Raw genomic sequence first — 22,037 nt, 5'->3', positions numbered from 1 at the left:
CGTTTGGGGGGGGGGGTAGTATGGGGGGAGCAGTCAGTGAGACCTGGCCTCAGGGCCTAGATGGAACTTTTGCACTGGACCTGGAAAGAATATGCAGTAGCCAGTTGGTTCCCTGCCACCAATCTTCCTTTTGCTCCATCCTGCACATTGTCCAGTTATTTTCCTTAAAGCAAGAAAGAAAGCAAACACCTGGGATCCCTGGGTGGCGCAGCAGTTTGGCGCCTGCCTTTGGCCCAGGGCGCGATCCTGGAGACCCGGGATCGAATCCCACATCGGGCTCCAGGTGCATGGAGCCTGCTTCTCCCTCTGCCTATGTCTCTGCCTCTCTCTCTTTCTCTCTCTGTGACTATCATAAATAAATAAAAATTAAAAAAAAAAAAAGAAGAAAGCAAACACCTATAACACCCTTGTTTAATACAAAACAAAACTTTTAAAATGTTGATGTCCTAGTTGCCTTTGCATAAAAATTCTGAAATTTGAATTTTGTGTGGCCCTGCACATCCAGCTTGACCTCTACGTGGTGCCTTGGTTCTCACTGTCCCCTCATCACTTCTGTCCACCCCACTGTTAACCCTTTGCTTCCTCCTTGAACATTCCGCCCTTTCCACTCATCTACATTTGAGGCCTTTCCTCAACACATAAGTTAATCTGCCTGCAAGCCTTCCACCATCACCTGTAAACTCCTGGTTAATTCCTTAAGACCCACCTGGGTCTTGACCCTGTTAGCTTTTGGGATATCTGCTGATTTAATTGAGACCCCCAGCATATATTTACATGTGGGTGCCTGCCATTGTATTAGGATCTGAGGGTTCAAGATGAATAAGGCCCAATTCTTACCAACAATTATTGGGTGCTTTTTTTTCCTTTTTGCTCTCATAGCAATGTGTTCAGATCCCCCGTCGCACCTAAAATGTTTCATTTCAATATTTCTGTTACATAACCTTTTTTTTCTGTCAAAGTTGAAATTCTTTGACAGCATGTATCCAGATTGATTTTGTACGAGATATGCTCATAACATTAAATATTTTTGCAGAGTGGAAAAAAGTGTATATGTGTGTACAATGTATGTAATTTCCTCGTGGAGAAAAAATGGTTTTGGGAAGGTTACAAGCGGTTCTATAAAAATTTTTCTATTTTTACATTTACTAAAATAATAAGTACAATAAGTAAATTATCATATATATATGTAATTGGTTGGTAATATTAGGTGCTGTGGAGTTGATTGTGACTTTTATTACCTTCCTCTTGGCTAGTCTTCCTGGATTCCCCCAAGCTGGGTTTTATGTTCTATATGATTTCATAGATAACTGTCCTGACCTTTTTTATTTATCGTCCTATGTTGCAGTTACCGCTTTACTAACTTGTTTTCCAGTTAGATTGTAAGCTTCCTGAAAGCACAGCCTGATTTGTTCGTCAGGTTCTGATGGCAGACTATTCTGAGGGTAATAGTCACTTAATAGTATTTGCTTATGAAATATCTTCCCTTGCTTAAAAGAATACTTTCAAGCAAATACTTATACTATTCACTTTGTTTTGTTTAGGATAATTTAAAATTCCCCTCCCCACTTTCTTCTGATCCTCTAATGTTTAATGACTAGCTCACTGCCCTCACCAGCTCCCCAACCATAATCAATTCAGTGGAAACACAAAGTAACTCAGATTCTTGCATTTGGAGAAAACTTTTGGGAAATTTCTGTTTTGTCCAGCCAGCCTGGCCCTGTAAGCACTTCTCCGTGCCCCACCGCGATACACAGGGTTCATTACCTTAGCTGTACTAACAACTCTGGCAGTGGCTCAGTCCCTCTTTGCCATGTAATATACTCGCCCTCTCATCCCCCGCAAAGGTGAGGGATTTCATTCTGATGGTAGCAGTTCAGTTTCCTTCTCCCAAAGCTCCACTGCAAAATCCTCAGCTGGTTTGCCTTCTTTAAACCTCTTTTTCCTAATCCCAAACTCCCTCTTCTGTCTTACTGTCTCCTGTGGAGTGGTTGCCTTTACCTAATGGTGAAGAAAGAGGTACAGAGATAGAAAACTGCATATATACGAATTTTTAATGTAGGAGAGATACTAATAAGTAAAGCTTGTGGCAATAGTAGATGTAAATAAGTCACTAAATCCCGTTAGGCTTTCTTCCTTTGCTCACACACTGTTAATGAGGTTTTTAATGAGGGATCTATGTCTGGCTTGTTAGTGATCTCTCGTGATTCTTGATCTCAAGTCACTGAAGTTGTTTGCTTATTGAATAAGAAGGTAAAGATACATGATTGTGCTCTTAGTGCTGTGGCCTAGCTTTTCAAATTACATGCTTATTTGGGTTGATTTTTTTAAATGTTATTTTCTTAAATTCTTAGAACATGGTTTAGCTAGTTTTAATTTTATAGGGGAGTATTAGCTTCCTCTTATTTCCATTTTTTATTTTGGATTTTCTTACATTTTCCTTCATGATTTTATTTCTAAAAATAAAAGACATATGTACTGAATTAGCCAATCCCTTCAAAATCAGTAACTGATTTAAGTTTTATCATAGTCTTATCAGAGTTTGGTACGACTTCTACCGTAATTTTTTTTTGACCTTGATTTTGAGTCTCCTGAATATATTACTTAATTACTAGTGTAGGCATCTAGCTTAAAAATTACTGTACATTAAAGAAAAACCAAACAGCTGTGCCTGGAAGACCTTTCTGGCCCCTGGTGCTCCTATGGCAACGTTAAACTGGAGGAAGATTTTGGGTCCATCAAGAACCCTCTTGCTTCTGCCTCGTAAAGAAGAACATGCGCACCTTTGTTTCCTCCACATGGTGACTTTCCCTCTCCCCCACTTTGGTAACTTAACTGTGGAGCTTTGAGGACACTACATGCAGTTGGGGATGGGTAGGGGAAGCTATGCCTGAGAAGACACAGAAAGGGACACTAAGCTTGATCTTAGAGTGTGAGTTCTCCAGATGGAACAGGAGTTGGAAGACCTTGTGCTTTTGTGACACTGTTGGTATTTCTTATATTACATTTTTTTTCCCTTGATGGGAGGGGTCTTCTTTTTTTCAGTCGTCTTTGTGTCTCTGTGCCTGATTTCTTGCTAATAATTCAGTACATATATCTTGAATGCTAGAGATTCCCTTTGCAAAGCTAGCCTAGAAAGATCCTATAAATGGTTTTTCCAACAAAAGCAGTGTGAAAATACAATACTGCTGTTACCTGTAGCTATCAGCATGGCCCAAATGAAAATGTGTGGTCTGGCCCAAAAACCATGCCTTAGGAAAAATCATTCTTAATGCTAAGTAACTTAGTCTCAGGTTATTCAGTCGTTAAATATGTGTTGAGTACCACCCAGACACTGCTAGGTTTGGGGGAATTTGGTGAGTTAAATAGACATAGCCCTTCCCTTTAATAATGGTGCTTATCTTCTAATAATGGAAATAGATCAAGAATCAGCTAACTGTGTAATTACAAATTCTGTGAAGGAAAGAAACAAGGTACAGTGAGGAAGAATAAGGTTCAGGTTTAGGACCATAGAAGAGGTCATTAGGGAGACCTTTCTGAAGAGGTGACATTTTAGTAGAAAACTGAAAGATGAGATTGGGATGTCGATGAAACAGCTGAAAGATGATTCCAAGCGGGAGGACTGTATACAATGTTGTGAGGCAGGGAAAAGTTTGACACATGGCAGAAATTGAAAGGAGGCCAGTGTGGTACAGAACCGTATGTGGCAGTGCCGGGTCACGCAAAGGCGTTTGTAGCAAGTGCGTTGGGATCCGTTGCACGGTGCCACATGGAAAACTGGCGCATACTACAGCTTGTTTTATTCTTTTGGTGGGGGCCAAGAATGGGCCCTGGGAGACCTGATAGGAGCATCAGCATTAGGAAGGCAAGGGATGCTGGTGGGAGGAGAATCAGCATAGTGGTGGTGAAAATCAAGGGGAGAAGATGGACTTGAACTGCATTTTAGAGGTAGAATGAAGACAACTTCCTGACAGATTTGATGCAAGGAATCGATGCAAGGAGTAAACTAGAATTAAAGAATCAGAGAAGGACTTTTAACCTGGTTTGAGCAACTGGGTATGTATCAGTTCCTGAGATGGCAAAGCCTAGAGAGAACTAAGTTTGAATGTTAAGTTTGAACTTTGGACTCACTGAATGTGAGTGCTAGTGTGGCATCCTATAATTACATGGTACTGCATGCTTCCTCCCTCAGGTTTTGTGCTTGTCCAGCCCAAAGTTCACCTTCTTCAGATCTTTTCTCAGATGTTACCCTCAGTGAAATCTTTCTTGACCAACCTAGTTAAAGTTGAAACCCCCACACTACCTCTTTCTTCTGCTTAATTTTTCTCCATGGTAATTATCACCATCTGGCATGTTATAGTTTATTCACTGAGTAGAACAGAAGATCTATGAGATCAGGGACTTCTGTGTCTTGATCATCATTATGTGTGTTCCCAGTACCTAAAACAGAGTGGCCTATAGTAAATGCTTAGTAAATATTTATTAACTGAATATATAAGATCACTTGAAGGACTTTGTAGTGTTTTCCATGACTAAATTTTTCGTATGTATCTGTCTCTCTTTTTGGCTTAAAACAATTCAATTTTCTTTTTAAAATGAATGCATATTTTATAGGATATTTTAGGTAGGTATATGTGTGTACACATAGATGGAGGTTGGCATTGCTTTTCTAAGGACTAAAAAATTAAATCTGTGATTTATATTTTAATTATCTCTTACTTTTAGGTTACAACTGATGGAAAACCAAAAATCATTGATATCATTGATACAACAGGAAGTGGTGATGTGAATACTGCTACAGTAGTTGAGCCCAAAGATGGTGAGATCGTCGGTCTTTCAGGAAGAGTGCTCAAGGTTAGAACTTTTATCTTTTTATCAAATTTTTTTTTCCTTTTTTTATACTGGTTGCCTCAAAGCACCTAATGTTTGTTACATTTGATGGTAGGTTATTCATTACCTGTTGCTCTTTAACAGATTACCCTCGAAACTTCATGTTTTAAAATAACAAACATTTAATATCTCACAGTTTTGGTGAGTCTATAATCTGGGTGTGACTTAGCTGGGTGCCTCTGTTTAAGAGCTCTCCTGATCTTGCTGTTGGCCAGGGCTGTGGTTTCATCCAAAGGCTCAGTCTGAGTGAGGAAGGGGAGTCTGTTCTCAGCTAACTTGCTCAATTGGTTATTGATAGGCTTCAGTGCTTCTCCATGGGACTGTGTCCCACTGTATCCCTGTGTTCCCTCCAGGTGACTAATCCAAGAGAGAGTACCCAAGGTGGAGACCATGGTCTTTGTACAAATTAATCTTGGAATTGACATCCCATCACTTCTGCCATTTTGTTTTCAGTTGAAATGAACCATGAAATCCAGCACATGCTTAAGAGAAACGGGATTTTACTAATATCAGGAATACCAGGAGGGTGGAGGTCATTAGGGGCCGTCTTAGAAAAATTCAGCGGTGGTGTTTGTTTGTTTGATAGTGAGCTTAAAATTGGGATGTATTTTTCAATGTGGTTTCAAATTCTAAAAATTTCAAGTTTTGGATAGAAAGGCAGGGAAAGTGACCAGACTGTAGTTTTGTCTTCATCTTTCCCTGTCCCTTTGGGAACTTGTAACATGAAACATTTAGGCTTTAATAATTTGGACTTAAGTGACTGGCTTTGTGTTACTCTGTGTTGGTAGAAAGACCTTGGTAGAAAGTTAAACTAAGGTGAAAAATGATAAGAATACTAAAAGCAGTTGGTGAGGTGTTAGCTAATTAGCTTCTTACAATGGCAAGAACTTGATTGTGATTTAGTACTCTTTATCTTTTAAACTAATAAGCAGAATTAGTTTGGAAGATGAATTTATGTTTATGTCTAAAAAGCTGTATTGAACTCTACCCATCTTCTGTCTGAATCATGTTTAGGTATTGTCTTCTGGCTAAGATTGTTGTGGCATTGTATTAGTTTTCTCTGCTACGTAATGAGTTAAACAAAATTAGCAGCTTAAAGCCACATAGATTCCTGTGTTTTTTATCTTACTGTTTCCATAGGTCAGGAATCTGACATGGCTTTTGGTGGCTCTCTGTTCAGTATCTCATGAGACTGTAATCAGGCGTTGGTTGGAGCTGTGGTCTCATCTGAGGCTTGGTATCCTCTTCCAAGTTCACATGGTTGTTGGAAGGACTCATTTTTCTTGCAACTGTAGAGCTCACAGCAGCTTGCTTCTAGGCCAGCAGGAGAATCTCTTTGACCTTTGGGATGGCCCCAGTCTCTCTTTTAAGGAGCTCACTTGATTATGTCACAAGGGTAATGTCCTTTTTTATTAAAAACATAGATTAGAGACCTTAATTGTACCTGTAAAATCCCTTCACCTTTCTTATATTACTCACCGTATCACGATCACAGGGGCAATAGTCAGAGGCCCTGCCTTCAATAAGGGGAGAAGAATATACAATGGCCTGGGTCATCCTTAGAATCTGCCTACATACAGGCAGACAGGAGGCATTATCATCCAGGTTTTGCTTCCTTTTCCATGTGTTAGGGACTGAATTGTTTGACCCAAAAATCACATGTTTTGACCCTCATGATGGGATTAGTCTATGCTTTCTTTCTGCCTTGGGAGGATGCAGTGAGAAAGCTGTACCTACAAGTTAGGAAGAGTCTCCCTGGAACCTGACCATGCTGGTACCCTAGTCTCATGCCCAGCCTTCAAAACTTTGTGAGAAAATAAATTTCTGATGTTTGTGGTATTTTCCACCCAGTTTATTTTATTTTCTTACGGGGCCTAAGCTAAGACACTCTATGTCTTTAAAAAAAAAAAAAAAGGTTGTAAACTGGCTGGAGGGAAATGAGTTTTCTGTACATTTGAATTACTCTAAGGTTTTGCCTATCTTCCCCAAGTTGACACCTTGTTATTTAGAGTATATTTCAGAGAGACACATGGGGTTCCTATGAGTTACATTGTTCTGGGAAACTAGGGAACACTCCTACTAAGTCCTGCAGATTTAGAATCCTGTAAAGTATTGTCCTCAATTGTTTATGTTAAGCAGCTATAGTAGCCCCCGCTAGATAAACCACATGGACTGATAATATCACTGGTGCTCAAAGGTAGAATTACATATACCATATATATGCTGTGAAATGAGATCAGAAAATTAATAGTTTGATATTTAAATCTTTTCTCAATTTGGTAACATACTTCTTTAGCTCTAAAATATTCTCTACCCATCAATATAGTGGGGGGTTTTAATTTTATTTTTAATTGTATACAATATGTCTTCATAGTTTAAAAAGACAAATACTTCTTCAAGGCTTCTAACAGGAAAAACTAAGTCGCTTGTCCTACCTCTCCCTTTTGCCACCAATTCCCACTCACCAAAAGATTAGTCTTTGATATTACAGTATCTTCGAAGTTTTAAGTAACATCCTATTATTTTTTTTCTTGAACTTTTATGTGATTTGAGAGTTTATCTGTAGAATTAGCACTGTGGAAGAAGAGGGTTTACCTTTCATGTCCTTCATCTGAGTTGTCTGGTATTGTTTCAGGTTACTTCCTCCCACTGTTTTTGCTGTTCTTTTATCTGGAACTCCTGTTCATTGGACAGTGGACCTCTTGAGTTGATCTTCAATCTTTCTTTCTTTCTTTCTTTCTTTCTTTCTTTCTTTCTTTCTTTTCTTTTCTTTTCTTTTCTTTTCTTTTCTTTTCTTTTCTTTTCTTTCTTTTCTTTCTTTTCTTTTTCTTTCTTTCTTTCTTTCTTTCTTTCTTTCTTTCTTTCTTTCTTTCTTTCTTTCTTTCTTTCTTATTTATTTATTTGAGATAGAGAGCGTGAGTGGAGGAGAAGAGTGGGGGGAAGAAGCAGACTTCTCGCTGAGCAGGGAGCCTGATGCTGGGCTCGATCCCAGGACCCTTTGATCATGACCTGGGCCGAAGGCAGAGGCTTAACCGCCTGAGCTACCCATGTGCCCCAATCTTCCAATTTTCTTTTGTTTTTCCACCTTTTCTTCGTTGCTTTTGTTTTTTTCCTTTCTGAAAGATTTGTAAGATTTCTCAATATTCTTTTCTAGCCCTTGTCTTGAATGTTACATTTTGCCTATTATTTTTTAAATGCAGTTCTGTTCGTGTTGACTCAGCATATTTTTGTGTCATGTGTACAACATTTTATCTGTGAGGATATTGTCTAAAATTTTTCTAGTTTCTTCTTTTTACTCACCTTCTTCTTCCTCCCATTCTCCCTTCCCCTTTCCCTTCTCTTCCTTTTTTCTTTACCTCCTCCCTCTTCCCTTTCTCTTCCTCTTTTCTCCCTTCCTTCTGCTCTGCTTTCTACTTGAGAGTTTTCCGCAAGGTATCTAGCTGTCTTGGCTGTCCTTTGTTTAGGAAGGCACATAAAGGTGATGGAAGTGTTCTCTGCTTGGGCAGGGTCTTGGAGTGAGGGCAATGATGCTGTCATGGCAGACTCAAAGGTGTCAGTGTATGGCATACCTTTTCCCATAGGGATGCTCAGTTACCTCCAAGAGGATCTTAGCGTATTTGACCTGGGCTTTGAGGCGAGAGAAAGAGAAACCTGTCCATGTTCAGGGGCTTACACCTAGTGCCTGGGGGGATCTTTTGCAGACTCTTCTCTATGTCTCACCCCTCCCCTCTACTATGTGAACCTCTCTAGAAAGCTAACATTTCAACATCCCTCTGTTTCAACGTCTAGTTGCCTGGCTGGTCAGGTTTGGGCAGAATGTGGGATGGGGGTCAGGATTTTACAGATTTTCCACCAGTCTTTGATGTTAGCTTCCTTCTCCATCTGTACATGGGACATAACCGCATACATGTTCAGCTGATTTTTTTTCAAGGATGTACCAATGTTCAGAAATTTTACAGCGCTCATTAAAAAGAAAGATGTTATTAGTTGCTGGAATTTGGCTAGCTGGATCTCTCAGAACTGTTGAGCACACAGTTTTTGGACAGCAACATACTGAGGTGTTCAGATTTCTTTGACTTAACCATGCTTTACGGTGAATTAAACATCTGTATTTCAGCTTCTTCAAAATAGCCTATAAACTGTTAATGGTTAATGTCTTACTCTTCTCCCAGTTTAAGATGAACTGCTAATTAAGTGCTTTGAACATTCCAGTAATCTCCTTCTCTAAGGAGTCTATTCCTAGGCTGTTCAGTTACTTTGCCCGGTGACACTCCCATGAACAGATAGAAGCAAAAAAGTGAACAGAAGTTCAAAATCTTTTATGGTGAAACGTATAGACATAAAGGAAAGAGCATAAAACATATGTACAGCTTGATGAATAAAGTGAATGCCATTTTACCCACTGCCCAGATGAGACCAAGAATATTGTCGTACCTCCGAAGTTTCCTGTTCTCCCAGATCACAACCTACTTTGACGTTTGTGATAGTCACTTCTGTGCTTTGCTTTATAGGTTTTACCACCTCTGTGTGGATACATGAAAAATATTGTGCAGTTTTGCCTATTTGAGAACTTTATTTGATCTCATTTATGTATCATTTTACATGAGGTGCTTGCAAGATTCCTACCATTCAGCCATGATGTTGCATGTAGTAATGACTTGTTTAATTTCATTGCTATGCAAGATGCCATGGTTCGTATGTACCACATTCTGTCCGTTCTGCTGATGAACAGTTGTTTCCAGTTTGGGAGTCACTAACAGCTCTTTAGAGAACATCCTTTTGTCCATATCTTGTGCACATATGTATAGATAATTCCAGGATGTGTACCTGGGAGTGGAATTGCTGAGTCATAGAGATACAGCGTGATCAGGTGATACCAAACAGTATTTACAGTAAATATTTGCCAACTATTTGCACTAAAATGCATTTCCACTAGCAGTGTGTAAGAATCGTAATAGTCGCATGGGTAACACTTGATATTTTTAGGCTTTTTAATCTTTGCAAGTATGGTGGGAATCTAGATATATCACGTTGTGGTTTTAATTTGCGTTTTTTAAATTATTAATGCCATTGAGCAGCTTTTTCTATATTGTTAGACATTTGGATTTCCTCTTTTGTGAAGTGCCTGTTCAAGTCTGCCCTCTTCGTCCCACTACTGAGTTGTCTTGTGTCTCACTAATTTGTAGGTATCCGTTACACATTCTAAGTACCTGTCCTCTGATGAGATGTGTCAGGTGTCTTTTCCCATTCTGTACATCTATCTTCACTTGTGGTGTCTTGATAAGTAGAAGTCCTTAAATTTAATGTGTTTGGGTATTAGACTTTGCCTTTTTGATTAGGGCTTTTCATGTCTTAAGACTTCCTTTCTGACCCCAAGACCATGAAGATACTCTCCTCTCTCATTTTCTTTTGTTTTGTTTTGTTTTTTGTATATTTTTTTGTTGTTCCTCTATCATTTTCTAAGAACTTTTACCATATTTCTTTTCATGTTTTAGAATTCACCAGAATTGATTAGGCTTGGTTTGAAACCTAAGAGGATCCTGGATTCTCCTTTCCATCCGAAAACCAGTTGCCCCAACACCATGTATTAAAATTCTCTAATCTCCCTACAAATTTTCAGTGCTTCCTTTTACTTTGCAACCTTTAAAATAGGGGTGATACAACTTTAGAGTATCATTTCCAGTTCTCTGTGTCCTTTGGGTATTTTTTTCTCCTTTATTCTAATTTTAGTAGCCATTTGGAAGGGAGCTTGGTGCTTTTTAAAATTCTACCACATTCAACTTGACTTTGGTTTTAACATCATCAGTATTCTTACATATAAAAAAAAAAAAAAGTCCAGGCATAGTGAATGACTTGGCCAAATTTGGCCCTATATTTAGGTGCAGTGGTAGCTAAAGGAGTGTACTGGCAGTACCACGAGGCTGACAAGGCTGAAACATAGAGGAAAAAAAAATTTACTGCAATGGAACATTAATACTCATGATGACATTTGGCTTAAGAAAATGTTCAATTCGTTAGGCATCCCCTTTTTAAAAGAGTTAGGGAAAAGAGATGTAATTAGTAATGAAAGAGATTCTCTTTCTCCAAAAAAATCAGCCTTATTCCATTGTAGTATTAATCTTAAAAATAAAACTGCCAGTTATTTTACCAGCAAAAGTGGATTTATTCAGGAATAGCAGAGAATTGCAGTCTGATACAAGCAGCCTGTGGCAAAATTATAGGCAAGTCCCCACCCAGAACAAAGGAGAGGACCACTGTTTTCTATAGAGGAAAGGGTGGAAGATGGGGGGCTGTTACAAACAAGAAAGTCCCTTGGAGTAAACTGCCTGCTGCTCAGGTGGTAAATTAGTATCCATCAGTGAGATCCCTCTCTTCCTGGGTCTGCAACTGATGAGCGCTAGGGTGTGAGAGCACCCCCTGCTGGCCTCCAGACTCCATTCAAACCAAGATTCCTTTTTTATTAATTTTCACAGTAGTTCCCATGTAATAAAGCAGTTTTAAAGGTAACCACTTAAAATGGTCAAAATATAAAGCTTTGATTCATAAAAGAGACTACAAATAAGTTCATGTGTATGAAATACTCAAATAGGCAAAATGACATATCCCACAGCTGCCTCATAAAGTTACCTTTACTCAAATTTGGTTAACGCTACATAAGAGATTAAAACATGATTAAAACAGTTATTTTATGATTTTTTTTTTTTTTAGTTTAATTTTTTGTAACCAGTCTGCCTTTACTGTGAGGAAAATAAGTAGTGATGATATGAGAAGTATCTGGTTGTGGGGACCCTGCAGATTTTGATCTCATGTATAATTAAATGTAAATTATGTCTCGTGGATTATTTTCATTGTGTTATATATACTGTAAGGAATTGTGGTTAAATATATGTTAGCACCTGTTTAGCTTGCAGTTAATCAGTTATTCCATTTAATCCTTTGGCATTTCACAGCCTTGTATAATCTCCTTGTACAAAGAAGTTGCCACTAGCCTAGGGTTACAAAACCTATGTAGTAGGATGTCTGTGATGAAATAGTCTTTGAATTTGCCAGCTAGTGACTGCTTACTTTTTTGTTGTTGCAGTGCCATATTGTTGTTATGTCACAGGCTATAGCAGGGACATTAGAGTTAAGAATTTCTGTTCTCAAAAAAAAAAAAAAAAGAATTTCTGTTCTCTAAAAGAGGTTGGTAAGTTTTGAATGAAAAGTACTAGTTTATATGCCAACATATTTGAAATTTTGCATACTCCAGACATCCATTTGATTCAGAAATGATTACTGACATATGCAGGCTTTTGATAGTTCAACCTTATGCTTTGTACACATTTGAAAGATGTTTTTAATGATTATGGGCCCTGGGATTACAAAGAGTGTGAATATTCCACATTTTCTTGATAGACATTTGTGAAGTTGATTGATATTCAGGGCATTTGTGCAAAGCATAATGTAGGGAAGGATTGTTTTCTTCCTTTTACACACGAGGAAATACGAATCTGTGGGTGTCCCCTCTGGTTAGTGGCAGAGTTTGAATTCACAGCCAGGCTTACCTAAGTCACACTTCCTTTATGCTGAATTTTTTGGTCTCCATGATAGAGTTAGATTCTACCTTTCTTTTCACCCTTCCTGTGATTTGGGCAAGCAATTTGATTTCTTTTTATTGCTTTGTTTTTTCCATTTGTACACTGGGCATGCTCTTTACATCATTCTGTTAATTAGAAACTTTTGAATGCTTTTGAGATATTGAGAAAGACTATTATAAGATGTTATATATAATTAACATGATTTTATAGAACCTTTTTCTTAAAAGCTATTTTAAGTATCTAGGCATTATCCATGTTGATTATAGAGAATGCATTTCTTAACAGGAAATCTGAGTCTTGGGATCCCTGGGTGGCTCAGTGGTTTAGTGCCTGCCTTTGGCCCAGGGTGCGATCCCGGAGTCCCGGGATCGAGTCCCACGTCGGGCTCCTGGCATGGAGCCTGCTTCTCCCTCCTCCTGTGTCTCTGCCTCTCTATCTCTCTATGTCTATCATAAATAATAAATAAATAAATATTTTTAAAAAAAGGAAATCTGAGTCTTGTTGAGAGGGTCTAAAAACTGCTTCTCCTCCCAACTAGTTTGGCAAGTAGCTCTGAGAAGGGAGAGGTGATATGTCCTTGATCCTTGAGAACTAAAGATTATAGCAGTTTAATGAAGTAGCCTATGTTGAAAGCAATTCATAAACTATGAAGCATTGTATAAATGAAACATATCTTAGGTGAACCATCTTATGTATGGATGTGAAGAAAAGCCAGATAGATACTAAGTGGCACCTTAGAATATTAGAAATACTGCTGTAATATGCAACCTTGCCCATCCAAGTTGAGCCATCAGAAGAGAAATGAAATAACCTTTTTCTTTAGTAGTAAATCATTGGAATTGGGAAGCATTTAGTGAGTAAACAATTTACTTTTTTTTCTACAGATTCCTGTGAGCTGGACAAATCCCTCAGGCAAATATCATATTGGCATTAAAAATGGCTATGACTTCTATCCAAAGGCGCTCAAGGAAAGGATACAGGTAATGTACAATCTAGGATCGATGACTTCTTCCTCAAAATTTTTTTTCTGCTGAAGAAAAGCATTGTTCGTAGGTTCCCCACTAACTCTTAATTATTTTGGAGGCTGGGAGGCTTTCAGACAATGACTGCTTCAAGCTTCTGTTCAGTAGAATGTTACCCATTGCAAGTCATGGTACTTAATTTTGGATACTTGGATACGTTTAGAGAATTGTGAATACATTGAAATTATATTCAAGTTTTTGTATGTTTGTGTTTTTCTGGGAGTTGGGATATAGCTTTCATTGGATTTTTGAAGGCCCGCCCCCCCCCTTTTTTTTTAACCTGTAAAAGGCTAAAGACTATTTAAAGTCCTGGCTAACTTACTTATTCCTGGTCCTGTAGCTTCTATGACATTTTGTCCCATTTTTCTTACTGTTTAACCAGGCTTTTGACTCTGGCTAGTCATCATTCTGTACTAAGGAAAGAGTTATTCAGACCTAAAGCAGCTGAAGTATAGGAAACACAGATCTATCATTAGAGAAATAAGAGTTGCAAATTGAGGAAGAAGGAGCTTCCTTTAAAACAGTGCTGCTGAATCGACCTTTCAGTGATGGTGCAACTGTTCATTGTCCATTATGGTAGCCACCGGCCAGAAGTAGCTGTTGAGAACTTGAAATGTGACTAGTGTGAAATTTTAATTTTATGTAATATTTTAAAATTTAAATCTAAATTGCAACCCATGGCTCCCATATTTGCCACTACCACTTTAGAGGATTGCTGTAACATCAGTAGCGGGTAGAGGTTCAGAGTTTCAACTATAAAAGATAATGTGATCCTTGAAAATGAGCCTGATGGGTAAGGTCTGTGGGTGCTTTCGTCTCATTATAATACTACTATTTACTTCTCCAGGGGCCTGAACCATAAGAGCTACTCAGCATATTGCATGTTATAACCTTTATTAGTCAGATTCTAATCATTCTGCAAAAAATAAAATTATAAAAAAAAATGTATATAACTTGTTGGATACTGTTTTATTTTAAAATGTCAGGCTGGAATACACATAACAGTATTTTTTATGCAATATGTAAAATTTCATCAACTGTATGATAAAGTGCAAATTAACATGCAAACATAGAGAAAGTAAGCTAATGTCAGCCTCTTTAGCTCAATGGAGTTGATTATTTTACTGGAAAGGATTTTTTTAGACTAGCCGACTCCCACTGGGTGGCGCTGTGGGCTAAAGACAGCAGCGATGAAGGGGGAAGACCAATTTCAGTAACAATAGAACCCTGTCAAATCAGAGAGGATAGGGTAAAAATAAAATAAAATCCTTGCCCTCTCCTTACTTGTGGCTTAGGGCAGTTTTCAGTTCCGGAAGGCCCAGAACACAGTCGTGGCTTTTATTGTAAATGACTGGGAGTTGAGTCTGTAACGTGACATGCTATTATTTATTCTCAGATGGATTAAAATTGGATCAAAATACTTTTGGATATTCCTGGTAAATGTGTTCCCTTAAAACCCAGGTGCAGTGAGTTAACTAGTTGTTAATAATTGATCCATTGCTTTACCAACTTGATTATAAATGGTGTTTTAGTCCCTGTGTGAAAATTGTGTGGCCTCACAACTGATAACTAGGTCTGTATATAAATGACTCTCTGGGTTTACCTGAATATTTGTTGACCTCACCATAAGGTAATTTTCCTTTTTTTTTTTTTTTTTTGCAGAAAGAACGGAAGGAAAAAATCTGGGATCCTGTTCATAGGGTGGCCCTTGCAGAAGCCTGTAGAAAACAAGAAGAATTTGATGTTGCCAGCAATTGCCCTTCTCAAGTTGGTGCTAGTCGCTTTTATTTAAACATTACCATAAGATCATATTCTCACAGAGTTCTTAGAGATTTAATAGACTATTTTTTTTACAAGTTTTAAGTTATTTAATTTTACTAATTTTACTTTTATTCTGAAATCAATTTACATATTTATTTTTCAAAACTTCTTAATGAACATGCATATAATACACATTAAAAGTGCATAAATCCTGAGTATATAGTCATGAATTACTACAAAATGAATACTTTTTCTGGTACCTCTTCCTTATCATTGCTTTCTGCCTCCTCCAAAAGTAACCACCATCCTTTTAACATTGTTGATAGATTTTTGCCTACTTGGAATTTGTAAAATGGAATCATACAGTGTGTTCTTTTAGGAGTAGCTGTTTTCACTCAGTATTATGTTTGCAAGAGTCATTCATGTGTGGGTGTCATAGTAGTTCACTTTTGTTGCTGTATGATGGATGCACCACAATTCACATGTCCGTCCATTCTGCAGATCAATATTTGCTTTGTTTTCAGTTCTTGGCTCTTACAGAAGATATTTTGATGGTGTCATGCATGTCTTGGGTGGGTTACAGAGTGGTAGTAAAACTTCATATTCCCACAAGAAGAACTCCATTGTTCCATATCCTTAAATAGCTGTTATATATATATATTTTTTTAAATATTTATTTATTTATTTGAGAGTGAAAGTGTGAGGGAGTAGGAGCAGGGGCAGAGGGAGAGGGAGAGACTCTCAAGCAGACTCCTTGCTGAATGCAGAGCCCTACATAGGGCTCGATCTCAAGACCCTGACATCATGACCTGAGCCGAAATCAGGAGTCAGGTGCTTAACCAAATGAGCCACCCAGGTAGCATGGCCATTATGGGTTTTTTTTTAATTAGTTAATAAAATGAAGATAATGTCTTGGTTTATTATGAAAATAGTACATGCTTGTTGTAGAAACTTTGGATCACATGGGTGTGTACAAAGTAACAAGTGAGAGCCTCCAAAATGCCAGTGCCCCCAGGGATGGTATCAACAGCTTGCTGTTTATCCTTCTGAATCTTTCTTTTTTTTTTTTTTTTTTTAATTTTATTTATTTATTCATGAGAGACAGAGAGAGGCAGAGACACAGGGAGAGGGAGAAGCAGGCTCCCTGTGTGGAGCCTGATGTGGGACTCGATCCCAGGACCCTGGGATGACACCCTGAGCCAAAGGCAGGCGCTCAACCACTGAGCCACTCAGGCATCCCTGAATCTTTCTTTTAATGCATACATGTACTTTGTTTTAATCAAAAGTAGAATGGTATTGGTGATTCTCAACCCTGGCTGCATATTATAATCCCATGAAGAGCTTTAAACTGCCAATGCTTGTGCCCTGGAGAGGAATTAAATCAAGGCCTTGCAGGAAGGCTGGCATTTTTAAGTGCTCCCAGGAGCTTTAATTAATGCACAGTTAGGATTGAGGACTCCTGGCCTGAATAAGTCTATATACACATTTAACTTGCACTTACTCTGGGTAGAGCTTCCTCTTTAGCTGTGGTATTTTCTGTTAAATCACTGTCCTTCATTCTCGTACTAGACACATTAAGTGTAGTATTTTATGTACTACATATATATAGCCAATTTTATAAAAAGAGATCTGGATTTTATTAGCCATTTTATTTTGTTTACCAAAAACGTCTATATAATTGTTATTTCCTTTAAGGAAGAGTAAATATTGAACAGTTAAATAACTAAAAATGAAGTGTAACAAGATTTTTGGAACATGTGGAGATTAAATTGTATTTCAGTAGGACTCTTCAGGTGACTGTAGAGCAGCCTAATTTATGTTATTTTTAAAAAATCAGGTTGGAGTGTATACAGTTCTCATTTTTATGGACCAAAGTGGTTAAATAGCAGCTTATCTATGCAGGTCACAAATATACTGTGTATTTAACTTACCACATTCTAAAGGACAGAAGATAATTCATTATTTCTCTTATTAATTTAGATTGTTAAACAGATTTAAATGGAAACAGTCCTTATAAAAAAAATCTACAAGTCAGTAGATAACCTACTTTGTAGTAACTTTAGAGTTATTTTTGAAGATTAGTTACAGATTATAGATGTGTGACTAACATGTCTTGCCTAAATGATATCATCAAACATGTAGCACAATGTCTTTCCCAAAGTGGGTAGAATAAATAGGTGAATGAGAGACTGAGTAAACGTAGTAGTATTTTTTAAATGTTTACTGTATTAATATCTGCATCGTTAAATTGAACTACAAGTTGCATAGGTATAAAAAGAAAATTTCCTTACATTTTTCTAGTGTAAAATGGCTTTACCATTGGTCACATTGTGTCTTTGGTTGTATGTTAATGAACTTTTCAAGAGCGCAAAATGTACTAATATTAATATATGTTCTAATTGATTAGGCAAATAAACTAATCAAGGAGGAACTTCAAAGTCAAGTGGAATTGCTCAATTCTTTTGAGAAAAAATACAGTGATCCTGGCCCTGTATATGACTGTTTGGTGTGGCATGATGGTGAAGCCTGGAGGTAAACTTCATGTATTCTTCACTTAAAAAATTATTTTTATCTACTGAAGAGCACTGAACTCCCAGAACTGTCTAGAGATTTTTTTAAGTGACATTAATAACGCTAAGCAGAACTATTTGAGAGCCATATTGGCTTTGAGTAGTTCTGGATAAGCCCTGTGAACTTCTTAGTATCTTCGATATTAAACCTGACCATTGCATGTTTTAAAGAAGCTTGTTTCATTAATCAGAAAGTAACTGTTAACCAGATATTAGGAGGTTAATCATCGGTAGACATAGAAATGTTCTGATTGGGGCTGGGCAGTTTGGAAAGTAACTGCAAGAGAATGCTGCAGAGCATTTGCTATTAATGTTTTAAGGACAAATGAGTACAGTTGAGTGAAGATTTCTCATATTGAGATGATGTAGGTAAATTGAAGTGAGGCAATATAATAGAGTTGGACAGAACTCTGTCTCTGAGATGGAATCCTAGCTATGTGACCTTGAACATCATCTACACCTCTAAGCCTGTTTCCTTGTCCATTATTTGGGATAATAATAGCACCTTCCTAGAGGGTTTTGGGAAAATTAAATTTGATGTTTCTAGACATGGTATGCACTTGATAAATGTAAGCTCTTCCTGCTGCTGCTGCTACTGTTACTAATAATAATGATAGTTTATACCAGGTCACCTGTCACATAAGTTTGTCAGTTTCTTTCTCAGTGAATTTTACACTGCAGGTGTGTTTCTTGGGAGTTGGCTAGTGTTTTCTTGCATTACCATCTGCCTGGAAACAAGAATATGTCCTTAATGCAGATCTTTCAGCATACACATGTTTAAAAAGGGTATCTGCTATAAGTCAGAGACTCCTCCCTGAAAATTGAAATCAACAAGCAGTTTGTTTGTAGCTTGAGTCCCTGCTCATATGTAGAGGATTATTTCCCAGGATGTGGCAAATAGAGAGCAAGATGCAGTGACTTGGTTATTTTTCTCAGGTTGTGTACATTGCAGTGCACCATTCTTAAGGAGAGCTTTCTTCCCATGGATGTAGGTACTAACTCATCTCTGATGATGAGCATATAACATTTTCAACTGAATGAGAAATTCTTGCCCTATTTGGAACTGAAAATGTTAATAAGATATTTGCATATAGCAACATTCCAATCCATATGATACCAAATACTAATGCAGTTTGTTGCACGTATTCAGGTATGTTGTTTGCGTGTGTAGATGCAGGTTTGCACACATTTGTGAACAGTTTTTTTCTTTGAAAACTTTGCAGAATGTTTGGATCATATATTTTTATAATATTAAAAAGCGTTCAGATGTATGATGTAACAAATTTGATATATCTACCACATGATATAGTCATTCCCAGTAATAAGCCTTAGACGAGTTTTAGTGTGAGAGAGGAGGCAAAGTTAGGGCTAAATACTAGATACAAAAGTGAGTGTAAGTAGGAGAATGTACCACAAGGACTTAAGGAGATAAGATAATCTAATATTAGCAGGAATTGAGGCACTGGGGCAATAGATGGTTGCATTTAAAATGTTTCCTACATGTGTTGAAAACATTACTAACTTTGTCCTAAGGAAAAGAAATTTGGGTCAGGATGTCCAGGGTGCCAGTATATGTTTCCAAGATCTTTAAGGCAGTTGACAAAGCAAGGGATATACTGCAACAGTTTGTCAATAGGATTCTAAGATAGCTTTTGGAATTTTTGTACTGGAAATGAAACTTAAACAATAAAGGAAATAAAAGCTGAAGTCACTGGAGTAACGTTTTAGAAAATGTTATTAATCCATGAACCATGCAGCAGAATTATGCTTTCAGGTGCTACTGGAAATAACTTTTGTTTGCATGATACTGTATACCATATGGGGCTTTGATTCTCCTACCCCATCTCAGAGTTAGATCCAGAATCTTTTGAGGAGAATCTTAGAGATCCCAAATTACCTAAGACGAAGGTAGGCACTATCATTTCAGAAATCCCAGCCATTTCTGAGAGGAGGTAAAGTGACCTCAGGTGCCTTGACTTTTGTTTTTGCAAAGACTGTTGATTTTGCCCTCCGGCTACACTTCCACCATTAAACCCATATCTTTGTACATAGCCTGTTAACCTAATATAAGCGTACTCTTAAGTGTTTGTCAAGATGTATAGGGTCAGACTCCATAGGGAGTAAAATACTGGTTGAGAAAACTCTTTATAAAGGATTACATGAAGGAAAGACCATTAATTGGTTTCTTTTCAGCAGTTTCTGACCTTGTTATCTCAGATTTCCTTTGAGTTTGATGAAAGCTGTGGATTTTTTTCATAGAAAATTAGACATAGAAATGTATTACAAATGTTCGGGAATTTATAACCCCTCTGTCCGGCCCCCCGCACACATATACTCTCATCCTACCCATGAACCTCATTTCCATGTTCTCTTTCTGGTATTCTGACAGCTGTTCCTGAACTAAGCCAGCCACCTTCAGAAAGTTGTACCCTTGCACCATATGCATACGTGCTCTCTGTGGAATTATTTGAGTGAAGTCACTCAATTTTATATTGACATTTTGATATAGTGCTTGAGTGTTGAGTCACTTCATACTCATGATGGTTACAGGAAACTGATTTGTGGAATATGTCACTGTGTTTGCTGTGAGAATGTTGTTAAAGGTGTTGATTCCTTTGTTCTTTCATCATTTGGCAAATATTTGAGTACCAACTTTGTACCAGGTAGACTTTAGAGAAGCTATTCCACGGACTCTAGATTCTGTGGAAGCCAGTGTGAGAATATCTGAGCCCATCTCAGAAGCATCAAGAAAGATTTCATTGAGAGATCAGCTCAAGTTAGCAGAGAGGGTAGGGACAGGGATTGAAGGTAAAGGGGAAAGTCAAAAGGATGATGGAGGAACTGCTAGGAATTTAGAGTGTCTAATGGGCAGGATAAAGAGGAGGATGTCACAGATGGTTGCCAGGATGGATACTGGCCAGTTACATGCTCTTAGGAACCAAAAGTGTTACTCTGTTCTGCAAATGGGGAGGATTTGGTGAAGTACACTTTACCTGTTAACCTCACTCCTTATTCCATTTGATAAGCTCCTTGTTTTCTGTTTGACTCACTTTCCCCATGAGTGTTCAATCTCCTATATTGTATGTCTTTTTTTGGAATGCCCTAAATCATTTTGGCCACACTCTTGATTGGTGTACACATAAAAACAGACGGTTTTGGAGATCCTTCTGTCTAAACTATCACAGTTTGTTAATGAAATGCATGCTTTAGTCTTTATAATAAATGCCCTCTCTATACTAGTGGGCTTCTTCCCTTAATTCACTGTAGCAATTGTGATTGACTTTAGCTTATTAAAACACAGTTCTTCTTATCTAGCAAATCTGCACAAAGACCTAAAAGCTAAAAACATAATATTGATCTTGAAATGATGTGCATTCCATTTATGACTTTTATTTTAGATTAATTTAGCTTTAATGAGACTCTTCTAGTATTGGGAATATATATTTTAAAAATTACAGCAGTAATAAAATGAATAAAGAGCAAACAGGAGGACAACATAAAACTAGGGATCCCTGGGTGGCGCAGCGGTTTGGCGCCTGCCTTTGGCCCAGGGCGCGATCCTGGAGACCTGGGATCGAATCCCACGTCGGGCTCCCGGTGCATGGAGCCTGCTTCTCCCTCTGCCTGTGTCTCTGCCTCTCTCTCTCTCTGTGTGTGTGACTATCATAAATAAATAAAAATTTATTAAAAAAAATAATAAATAAAAAAAAATAAAACTATGCATAAAGAGCTTTTTGTAAAGATAAATGTTTGCCGGGATCCCTGGGTGGCGCAGCAGTTTAGCGCCTGCCTTTGGCCCAGGGCGCGATCCTGGAGACCCGGGATCGAATCCCACGTCGGGCTCCCGGTGCATGGAGCCTGTTTCTCCCTCTGCCTATGTCTCTGCCTCTCTCTCTCTCTCTCTCTCTCTCTCTGTGACTATCATAAATAAATAAATTAATTTAAAAAAAATAAATAAATGTTTGCCTCATCCCCATAGCTATAATGGGGATGAGGCACATTATATAGTTCATCTAATTTCAAGGAGCCTGCACACACTGTTAGATTTATAAAACCAATTATAAAAGAAGCAGAAGGGAGCATAAGGCCTAGGCTATGTGTCATAATCATCCTGAACTAGTCTAAAGCTCTAGACTAAGCTTTGGTCTAATTTCTTAAGTGGCTGGAATTTTGTAATGGACAGTGTTCCTAAAGTCCTTTATACATGCCTTCATATAAAG

The 22,037-nt window shown here is 37.9% G+C and overlaps 1 protein-coding gene across 4 annotated transcripts in view; it reads left to right on the top strand.

The window, feature by feature from the left end:
• Window positions 1–22,037, top strand: part of TPP2 (tripeptidyl peptidase 2) — a 70,489-nt gene that overhangs the window by 2,590 nt on the left and 45,862 nt on the right. For all 4 annotated transcript variants that reach the window (XR_012009782.1, XR_012009783.1, XM_072782448.1 and 1 more), the window contains exons 2-5: window positions 4,723–4,851; window positions 13,349–13,444; window positions 15,149–15,253; window positions 17,655–17,779. Coding sequence is in view for 2 of the 4 variants with exons in the window: in XM_072782448.1 (XP_072638549.1) it covers window positions 4,723–4,851; window positions 13,349–13,444; window positions 15,149–15,253; window positions 17,655–17,779 (455 nt within the window). In the remaining 2 variants the exon portion in view is untranslated. The remainder of the gene's footprint in view (window positions 1–4,722; window positions 4,852–13,348; window positions 13,445–15,148; window positions 15,254–17,654; window positions 17,780–22,037) is intronic.

The sequence above is a fragment of the Canis lupus genome, chromosome 17 (genome assembly GCF_048164855.1).
Source record: "Canis lupus baileyi chromosome 17, mCanLup2.hap1, whole genome shotgun sequence".
NCBI lineage: Eukaryota > Metazoa > Chordata > Mammalia > Carnivora > Canidae > Canis > Canis lupus.
The sequence above is the reverse complement of the archived record's forward strand: the minus strand, read 5'-3'. Positions and strand labels throughout refer to the sequence as shown.